The sequence below is a fragment of the Vespula vulgaris genome, chromosome 2, assembly GCF_905475345.1.
Source record: "Vespula vulgaris chromosome 2, iyVesVulg1.1, whole genome shotgun sequence".
NCBI classification, from domain to species: domain Eukaryota; kingdom Metazoa; phylum Arthropoda; class Insecta; order Hymenoptera; family Vespidae; genus Vespula; species Vespula vulgaris.
This window is the reverse complement of record NC_066587.1, coordinates 4,149,762-4,160,688: the sequence shown is the minus strand read 5'-3', so window position 1 is coordinate 4,160,688 and position 10,927 is coordinate 4,149,762. Positions and strand designations below refer to the sequence as shown.

The 10,927-nt window shown below is 34.7% G+C and overlaps 1 protein-coding gene across 9 annotated transcripts in view; it reads left to right on the top strand.

Moving 5' to 3' along the window:
- Positions 1-162: 162 nt before the first annotated feature.
- Positions 163-10,927, top strand: part of LOC127072546 (synaptosomal-associated protein 25-like) — a 31,925-nt gene continuing 21,160 nt past the window's right edge. For 2 of the 9 annotated variants that reach the window (XM_051013025.1, XM_051013023.1), the window contains exons 1-3: positions 3,341-3,793; positions 3,936-4,207; positions 4,573-4,614. In XM_051013025.1, coding sequence (XP_050868982.1) covers positions 4,109-4,207; positions 4,573-4,614 — 141 coding nt within the window. In that variant the 5' untranslated portion in view covers positions 3,341-3,793; positions 3,936-4,108. Of the gene's footprint in view, positions 318-3,305; positions 3,794-3,935; positions 4,208-4,572; positions 4,615-10,927 lie in introns of those variants that run through there. The other 7 variants (XM_051013024.1, XM_051013027.1, XM_051013021.1 and 4 more) reach the window with 7 other exon arrangements.

The following is a 10,927-nucleotide window of genomic DNA, read 5'->3' as shown; positions in this document are numbered from 1 at the left end:
TGTTTACTTCGACGTACCAATGAAATCGAACTTTTTCAATTAAGAAGGTACACGATTGGTGCGTCTTACGTAGTCGATCTATCGATAAACCTCTTTCGATGTTAACTTTCAATATTTCTATATCTTTACGCAAGAGTGCGCTGAAATAAAATCTTTATATTAGTAAGAGTATTTCTTCTCTGTTATCAGTGTAGTGGTAAGGAACTTGATACACTGTAGTAGTTATCAGTAAAGTGTGATTAGAAGCAAGATCTCCGAAGGAGTATACGGTGTCAGAAACGTTAGTTTTAATCTATTCTTTACGAGTGATACTTTTGGTAAGTGATGATATATTTCTCTAATCGTTATTTTCTAATAAATTGAAAATAAGCGTAACGTTATGGGTTGAGGCAAAGTTTTATCGATTTTCTACTTTATGCTACTTCGACATTTACTTGAGTGCCATATAAAGTGGACTTATTTTAATCACGTTTATTAATCTCACTTCGTTCCTCGTTAAAAGAAAGTGAGTACCTTTGTTTTCTCCTTTGACATTTTTTTAAATATCATATTCTATGCGTACTCTTTGAAATATGGTACATTTTATATTTCGAAAATTATTCTTCAAGATCTTATAAACAATTGCATGCCATTGAAGACATATTTTCTTATCCTACGAAGTAATTCTTTAAAACTAATTTTTTATATTTCTTACGAGTTACTTCAACAAGTATTTACATAGTATTCTATCTTTTATTGCATAGGTTAGGATGCCTATAGTAATCTTTTATCGTATCCTGTTTCATATATCTCTTCCATATTATCTTCTTTGCTATTAAATTTCGAATTTTCTACATATAATTTGAGATATAAAAAAAAATTATAGACAACAGAGAATTTGATTTTTAATTCGTATTTGTAGAAAATAATTGAATAGATATCGATGAATCATTACATATCACAGTGATTGATATAGATAAAAAATTTATTTTTATATTACAAAAATAAATACAAATGACGCGTGACATTGTCATCGTTATTAGAAATATAGCGTATAGTTATAAAAAAAGAAAAAAAAGAAACATTGATTATCATGATATGCAATAGTTAAGAAAATAAAGTGATACAATTTATATAATAAAGATAACAAAGTAATCTTCATTGTTTATTCGATATTATTTATCATATTAATAATGTAAATTTAATCCTCTGATGTACATAGTTAAAAGAAAGCGAGTAATATTGCGCAACGTAAAATATTACACAATAATATCGATCGGGGTCATTTAAGTCGATGAGGTCAAGCATACCGGCAAAATCAAATTTTTTATTATTTACTTATTTTTATTTTCTTTTTTTGGCTCGAACGACCGATTAATTCGCAAAGAAAGGTGTATATAGTACTTACATATGTATATGTACATACCGTTTGAGAGCGGATAAAATGAATGTCGAAAAGCGGCTGTTAAAAGCATACGTTCCGTGTTTACTAATTGCGATGACGTATCTATGCGTCATTACGTATCTAACAATAAGTATCTTGAAATATTGATTTTCTCAGGTTGTTTGCACATTAACTGCAATGTTGTATCGTCGGTAAGATTTCTCATAAATTTCTTTTTTTTCTTTTTTCCAATGAAAAAAAAAAAAAAGAAAATGAAAAGATGGAGGAGAAAAAATCTAACATTAATCGACGTTTTTCGATACAAGTAAATAATAATTAATAAAAATAAAAAAAAAAGAGGAGAAATGAATTAAGATGGATCTTTATCCTTGGTAAAAAATTCGTCGTAATAAAAATGTTCGTACTAAACGCATCTTCCGATTGTTCACAATATATTATTAACGTAGCATTTCTAACGATGAGAAGTCGTATTAACGCGAACGACGGTCTCTTGCGCATGCTAATGCAATCTTCGTACATTACGCACGTTCGCAATTGCGATCATCGATCGACGAACGTAAGCTCTTCGTTACTCTCATTGTCAGTGGAGAAAGCTGCATATAGTACGAGTTTCAAGGTGACATGCATTTCTCTTCGAGAAACGTCTTCGTTGTATATGGGATGGAAATATTTCGAAATTTTCCCCTATCACTTAACGCTTTTTTATTATATTTTTTTTTGTTTCTTAGCGATCGAGAACGTCGGAATATTAATTAATCATATATTTTTTGTTCCTCTATTTACATATATTTTATATATCTCGTACGACCCACTTTTTATTATCTTTCATCTTTTCAACGTTTCTTTTATTACTTCCTCCTCGTTCGGTTCACTCATACGCGCCGATCGACCGTGATCTTGGCGTGAAAGATCGGGGGAGTAAACGTGTTACCCTTCGTAACTTGGAAGCGAGCCAGCTATCTCAAGGACAAGGACAAAAGCATTCGATTGACATCCTGAAATCGGGTCTACCTCGATCTCCTTTTTCCTTCGATATTCTTTATTACGGAAATTGACAAGTATTTTTCACGTATGTCTATTTATTTCCGAGATTAATCGAAGTTGGGGTGACATTTTCTGTTTTTCCTTTTTTTTTTTTCTTTTCTGCTCCTTTATGGAAATAAAAGTTCATTCGTATACGGAAAATACGTAACGTTTAACGTCGTTCTTTGATTAGACACGAATATACATCGTAAAATTTAACCAGATGTATCTCGAACGACGTAAGAAATTACTGACGATTTGATAATAATTAAAATGACTTTAACGATAGGGACGTATCATTCGTCGTTCAAAACTCGTTGTCATACGTTATAGTTTCATTAAAAATAATTCATAGTTTCACATACTTCTCGTGGAATAAATTCATACATATACGTAAGTGCATATATGTAGGCATAGTAGATACGACTTAGGTATATATCGTAACGTCTGGCTATATACGAGTTGTATCACTAGCACGATTTACATTAAAGAAATGAAACGCATTAAAAGAAAATGGATGATCTTCGAGAAGATGAAAAAAAAAGAAAAAAGAAAAAGATATTAACAAAAAATAAATCTGGTGTTTCCCAGGAGTTATAAAATATTTCTTAAATGAGAATTGTCTCTCGAAAAAATTGCCTGCTGATGATCGTCTCGGGAGAGTGGATTCCTGACCTGTACATGATGTCGTGTCGCGATACCCAGCTGATCGTTGCGGTGCGTACAGCATTGGCGTTTCGGGAAGCGAGCAGAGAGTAGGGTTGCTTCGTCGATTTCGGCGCGTGCTTTTAGAGAGGGTTGAGACGTATAAAATATGTGTAGGTATGCGTGTTGTGGGTGTACGTCTAGATAGGTACAGGAAGGGGAAGAGAGAAAGAGAGAGAGAGAGAGAGGGAGGGGGAGGAAGAAAGAGAGATGAGTGGGTGGTTCGCGTCTGCGCATTTTTCGATGGGTCGCTCGGTCGCTCGGTCGCTCGGTCGCTCGTACTGTGCTTCTCGTTCCCTCGTCCTCGGGTATTGATTTCCGTAGAAGGTTAGGACGCGGCTTAGATGTGTGTTGTCTACGCTACCGTTAGCAGCCAGCTACGTTTTCTGTAACGTCGCGCGCGTATTTGTGGGCCGGCCTCCACCTCCACATCCACCTTCTCTCTCTCTCTCTCTCTCTCTGTCGTTTTCTCTCTCTCTTTCTCCTCTTTTACGAAGAGTTCCCAAGTGTTGCGCCAACTTTCGCCATCCTCGCTGGTGTTTCGACTGTCAGAGGAGAACGCGTGGTGCCTGTCTTCTTGTCTTCGAGGAAGAGAGCTTTAATTTCGTCTGTCTGTCAGTCTCGTTTTATCTTCTTTTCTCTCATGTCGCATCGGTTCTTTCATCTCGAATCGTTTAATCGGTAAATTCGTGTTCATTCATTTACCACATATTATCGAGCTACTTTGTTATAATGAGAACTAGGACGAGATCGAAGTGATATCGTTATCGATATCGTACGTCTTTCATTTACTTCTTTTTTTTTTCTTCTCTCTGTGTTACAGGACGTATCGTCATTGGACACAGTAACACGTGAGAGATCTTAAACCGTTTGATTTCTTCTTTCTCTTCGTATTTGAAAGAAGAGAAGGAGTACACGAGGAAGAGATTCCTCGTTCAACAGAAGACTTCGATTTAGCTGGGTAGGCTCAACCAGCGCTTCGGGGCACCTTCCGAGATGCCTGCACCAACGTCAACGACGGGTGCGGCCGAAAGTGGCCCACCTCGCACCGAATTGCAAGAATTACAGCTGAAGGCCGACCAGACCACCGATGAGGTAAGCGTTCGATTAACAGCTACATATCTCTAACGTAAACTTTGTCCTTTCGTTATAGAACGCGATTAGTTCGATCCGATCATAAATTTTTCTTGGTTACGTAAAAAATTCCACATTGTATGAAAGGACCTTTTATCGTTTTATCGATCAATGAAATTTTTATTTTACTCGTATGATCTTTTTTTCTTTTCGTTATAAGTCCGCGAATTTAACGTATCAACGTATTTACATTTCATATTTTTATCTTCCACGAACAATGAGATGTACTTCATTTATTTCGTTTTTATTTCCTATTTTTGTTTTATCTTTTTGTTGTTGTTCCAGAAGTCTTCCGCGATAATAATAAGCATTTCCTTTTGTTTCAGTCCTTGGAGAGTACGAGGCGTATGCTGGCATTATGCGAGGAGGTGAGTTCGTCTCGTCGCTTTCCCTAAAGAAACATCTCTCTTTCGTATAAGGATAAAAATGAAAGAAAGAAGGATAAAAAAAAGGAAACGAAAGAAGTCCCCTTCCACTGTCGCATATTAACCCTTCATCCTCGATCATCCTCGATTACTACTAAAATCCTCCGTATCAGAAATTTCCGCTTTTCCCGCCATATTTCGTACGGGTTCTAACTTCTATTCTTTTACGGAAAAATCCCTCGGTTCTGTCTCTCGTTTTTTAATAAGCTAGATCGAAATGTTCTTTTCTTAGATTATAAAAAAAAAGAAAAAAGAAAGAGAAAAAAAAATACATTACAAACCAAATCGAATATAATATAAACGGGTAGTTGTGAAATAGAGGAACGTCCCCCTATTCTTATTAAAAAAAAAAAAAAAAAATTAAAAGGATAATGAAAATACGTACAGCGAGACGAGGAGACGCTCCTCTCTTTTTGTTATCGTTTGTAGAGGAAGGACACGACAAAAAATAAAAAGTACAAAGAAAAAGAAAATAACAAGAGAGACGGCGATCTTTGTGGAATAAAGCGAGAATGACCGTTCTCAAGAAAAATTATATAGAAAGGAACGAGGAAGAGAAAGGGGAGGAAAATGGAGAAAAACAATAAAGAAAAAAGAAAGAAGTTAAGTAAAAATTGGATGAAAAAAAAAGAACAAAAGAGAGAAAATGGAAAGAAGAAGAAAAAGAAGAAGAACGGAACGAAGAAGAAAAAGAGGAAGAAGAAAAATGTTTCGAAGAAAAGGAGAGGTAAAAGAGAAAAGTGGAGAGGAATGAAGAGAAAAAAAATAGTCGTAAAAGATTAGACCATTGAAGTTACCCGAAGCAGAAGGAAATCTACGAAAGGTATGACGCGTAGAAAAAATTTAGGAAAACGCGTGGAAAACATTCCCCGGAGCGAGCGTGCATTAGAATGTTCTCGCAAAACACGACATCTTTTCCGAATTCTCGAAAAGCTTCGATCCAGTCTCTTCCTATATACATATATACATATGTACATATATGTATATATATATACGTACATACACACATACCATATGGATGTATACACGTATATATACATATATACATTATGTATTATACATATGTATACGTATACGATCGTTGTCTTTTTTCTCTTTTAAATTCCTATTCTCCCTATCTGTATTTGTCTCTTTCTTTTTTCTTTTTTCTATCTATATCTCTATTTCTCTCTCTCTCTCTCTCTCTCTCTCTCTCTCTCTCTCTCTCTCTCTCTCTCCGTCTCTTTAAATTCTTACTTTATTTGTATCGGAAAGTGGTAGCACTGCAGGAGCATTAAAGGCTTTACTTTTACTACTTCGGAAGCCTTGGCAAGATTTACGATTCGAAGGAAAAGCGTATATAGAAGAACGGATAACTTATACATAACAACGTAGAGAAAACAAAAAAATTACATATATAATAATAAAATAAAATGGCGTCGATCTTCTTCCATGACGACCACGACCATTATTTCGTGACCATAAAAAGATGGAAAAAGTTTGATAGATCTGTTCTATTTCGTTCTTTCTCTTTTTTTTTCCTTTCTTTTTTTTTTTTATCTAGGATCGAGCCAGCCAGGGTAATTGTTCACGCGATTTAACTCGTAAAGTGAACGACGTTCAATCAAATACAAACGCGATGCACATTGTTTTCGATCCGCCAATTCGGTGGGCAACAAGCGTTTATTAATAACGTTCGAGTTCGCGACTATATACATATACGAAGATCGGAATAACAACGTGTGTTCCGTGACGACGAGAATTATGAATAGACTTCGATTGATTTATTGCGCGACCCCTCTTCTCGATCGTTCTTATTTCTTTTTTCTTATTATTATTATATTGTTATATCTTTACCTTCTTTTCCCGTTTTTTACTTTTTTAATCATATTAGAAAGAAATTTTATTTGTATTTTTTATTTTTCTTCTTGAATTCTCTCGGTGGTCGACGTATGACACAATAATTTCGTTCCGACGCTTGCAAAAGAAATCGATGTGGACGTTGAGATGAAAGAAGCGAGACGAAGGATTTCTCCACGACGAATATGTGTATATATATATGTGTGTGTGTATATATATATGTATGTGCATTTTTGTATGTGTATGTATATGTATATTCGTGTGCGTAAATTCTATGTCTCTCTTTTCTCTCTTTCTCATTCGTTTAGCTTCGTGTCTTTTTGTTTTATTTTTTATATTTTCATTATTTTCCGATCAAATATGGCTATCTATTATCTATTGTCTTCTGTGTTTGTTATACGTATGTGTGTCTACGTAATTATACGTGCATTCTTTCTATAGTTTCTAAGTATTATATAAATATATACTTACCGTTTGATTTCTTTTTCTTTTATAACTTCTCTTTACATAAAGACAGTCCTGATATATATGTATATGTATATATATATCTTTATTTGTTCCTATTTTGACTGAATTTTTTTTTACAAGTGTACTTTCTACCATAATTTGCATTTTGCTTTTGATTCGTTTACATGATTCAAGTTAATTGGTCGTTCCGCGTGTCGTTTTGATGTCACTGTCTTTGTCTCTCCTCTTTATATTTCTTCCTTTTCTAGTCATTTAATTTTTCTTTGTAAATTCTCAAGAAACTATGCCGTGTTCTAATATTTTACATATTTTTTATTAATGTATTTATGAATGTAAAATTATATCAGGTCACGAGAACCGTTCTCTTATCTACGTTTCGTGTACGTATATATTTATAATATAAATGATACTTTTTAATATAAGAAAGTTTCTTTTGTAAGAACTCGTAAGTTTTCATGAATGGACCTCATTCACGTACGTAATAGAATTGTTCGTTATTGAATTTTTACGAAAAATGAAATTATACGAGAAGGATAGCGTTCATCGATATTTTTCCTCTCTCGATAATGCTGACTTTTTCTTCACCTCATTTCTCTGTTTTCTTTTATTAGTAACCCAGCCGCGTTCCAATCTCTTTTCGAGCCTGCGCGACTTCTCTTGTGCTTCTTCGTATCGATCATCGGCGATTCGAGTATCTCGACTTGGAGTTAAATAGACGAGACTAACGCGATTGTAATTTACTTAAAACAAATTTATCTGTACTTTTATATATATATATATCGATACGAACATAACACAAACTAGGACAATTAGTAAATTTCGTGACTTTTTTCACTTTACAGTATTTCACTCTAATAATAAAATTTGTACACTGTAAAGAAAAAAAAAGAAATAGTACAGAAAATGCTCCCAATTTTGCAAATTCCTTTTCGTATATATGCAGATACGTGATAATTATCTTACGCCGAATTAAACACTCGAGATAATTTGGCTTTAAATCATTTCTCTTATCTCTACCAAGTCGAGACGAATCGTAGAAATAAAAATGGTTTTATACAACGATCGAGAAAAAATCCTATCGAGAGTTTCGATTTAAATTTTTTTTATAGGTCACGTAGTGCTCGAAGAAGAAATCGGTTTGATTCGGATTTCCTTCACTTTTCTTTTTTTTCTTCCTACGTCAATCGATTTAGTTGCAGTTATCTTTTATCCTAGTTCTTACTCGATCGATTTATAAGAGTATACATATATGTATTTATAGATACACATATATACGATATATATCATTGGTTCATTAAAGACGTTGATCGGTCAAAATGACGTCGAATCGAATGTCGATATTGTTCAATTCAAAAGTCGCTAGAGATGAAGGAAAACAAGGAATTTCTATCTTTTCTTATGATGGACGTCACACGTCGACGAACTCGTCGTCGTTCCAGAGAGTAAGGTAAACTCCTGATACTCGTCGCAACTGAGAGGTACGAACTCCTAGACATGCTAGAGAAAACACGAAACGGAACGAAATAAGAACAAACAAGAAAATGAACAGAAAAGAACAACATGAAATGAAATGAAAAGAAAAGAAAAGAAAAGAAAAGGAAAAAGGAAAAGGAAGGATGAACGTATGACGAGTAAACTAAAAAGGAAAATGATCGTAGTGAATACGACGGTATGTGTGTGTATGTATGTGCGTATGTGTGATTGCTCGTATACTTTGCGCGCACGCGCGCGTGTATGTTTTCGAGAAAAAGAACGCGTCATTTAAAACTGTACACCGAATTTGTTTTGCCTTCTAATCCGATATCTAACATTTTCTCTAAAGTTCGGACGGAAAAGACGTATGGTCGAATATTTATACAAAAATAAAAGAACAGAAATGAAAATTGAGAAGAAAACAAAAATAAATAAAATAAAATAAAATACAAAAAAAAAGACAGGAAAAAAAAAGAAAAGAAAAATCAGAGGTGTCGCTGACAATCCAAATACATGTTTTGTTATATGTGGCTGTAACCAGGTCTCTCGATATATTGTCCGTTGCAGAATGCGTAAATATCTATATATCTATATCTATATCTGTACCTTATATGCGTGTTATTCACGTGTACGATTGTGTGGCCGCGTGTGTCTGCTTGCCTGACCGGCAAATAACTATTATACATACATGCCTGCTTATGGTCGCCCGCCTGCCTTCTTGCCTTGGTAAAGTCGTCTCAGACAAAACGAAAATCGAAATCAATCGATCTCTGAAGCATACTTGATATTAAGATCTCTTCTATCGAACGAGAACGTCTCTTCCTATTGTTCTTTTGCTCCTCGACGAGTATTCGACAAACAGAATGAGTTGTCTCTAATTCTTATATATATATATATATATATATATATATATATATATATATATATATGTATGTATGTATATCAAACGTATAGAGAACAAATTGCAATATTTTTTAATTGACGTTCTCGAGTTATTTATAATTGATAATGTTAGAGAAAAATTTTGTTTTTTCTACCGACTTTACCTTGCCTGTGTCTTCGCTGCCTGGCTGCCTGAGTGTTTGCCTGTCCCTCTCTCTCTCTCTCTCTCTCTCTCTCTCTCTCTCTCTCTTTCTCTCTTTCTCTCTTGCAAGCCTATCCACTATTTTCCCTTCTCAATGCATCGTGCCATTGTTCTTTTATAGCGAACGAAAAAATCATTTTCCAAATTCCATGTTAGTATATCTATGGGATCTGGATTGTTCATTCGTTGAAATAGATCGTCCGAAGAAAAAAAGAAAAAAGACATAAAAGAGTTAGATTTTTTTCAAGTGACACGTCTCAGTGTCAACACGTACTTTCAATTTCTTCGGACTTTTTTTTTCGTCTCACGTTTCATGAACAACTATCCTATATACTATCACGTTCACACAGATTTCAACAACGTAAACGAAACGAAAAATCCGTCGAGAGATTTTTCGAGTCGTTGCGATCACTTTCGAACGCGGGTGGTTTTCACATTCGGAGATATTTGAAAGAAGGAAATAAAACGTTTTAAACGGAGTGAAGTACCGTCTTAAAATAAAACAAAGATAACCACCCGTTGTAATTGATTTTACTGCGATGATCCGGCTGAAGATACGAGCGCATGCATTAATGTATGTATTCTCTTTAGCCGGATCCATCACGTACATTTTCCACTATCTTCTTTATTTCTTCCATACCATGCACATTTGATGCACTGAAAAGAAAAAAAGAAAAGAAAAAAAAAGAAAGGAAAAAAAAATAAGAAAAAAGAATGAAAAATCAAGAAATGCGCACGCTTCACAGCTCCTAATGAGAAGGGGAACATATATAAAACTAACGTATTATGCCTAGAGAAAGAAAATATTTTCGTTACTATTAATTATATCACTATTATTGCCATTAATTTTGGATTTCTTTTTCCCCCCGTTTATTTTCTTCTCGCATAAAGAAATAAACAAAGAAAATGAAATTTATTCTTGCACGAAACCAAAGAAGAAAACAATGGGTGGGTGTATAATAAAAACGCACCTATATCGCGAAAAGAATTTTGGAAATATAAGGGGAGTTGTGATGGTATCTAAGTCGAGAAGAGCTTCGAGTCATGCATTACATACCCCACCACCCCTAACTCTCAACCCCGTTAGTATGGAAGCCCCGTTTGAACAGGGGATTTGCTTCGATCCTTCGCTAGCTGGTTCATTCACTTCTCTTTTTCATCCCACGCTCACTCCACGATTTCAAGCGCATCGATCTTCTTCCTACCTAAGCCACCCTTTTGCTACCCTATTACCAAACCCTTCCTTTAAAAAAAAAAAAAGAACCCTTGTCCTGTGGTCCATCCGAACTTATGTGTGTGTGTGTATACCTACTATTTTGCATTTTGTTTGGGTGTTCTTAACGAACGGGCTAATTTTATCTTCGATGGAACTGCACTCGTTATTTCTCTTCG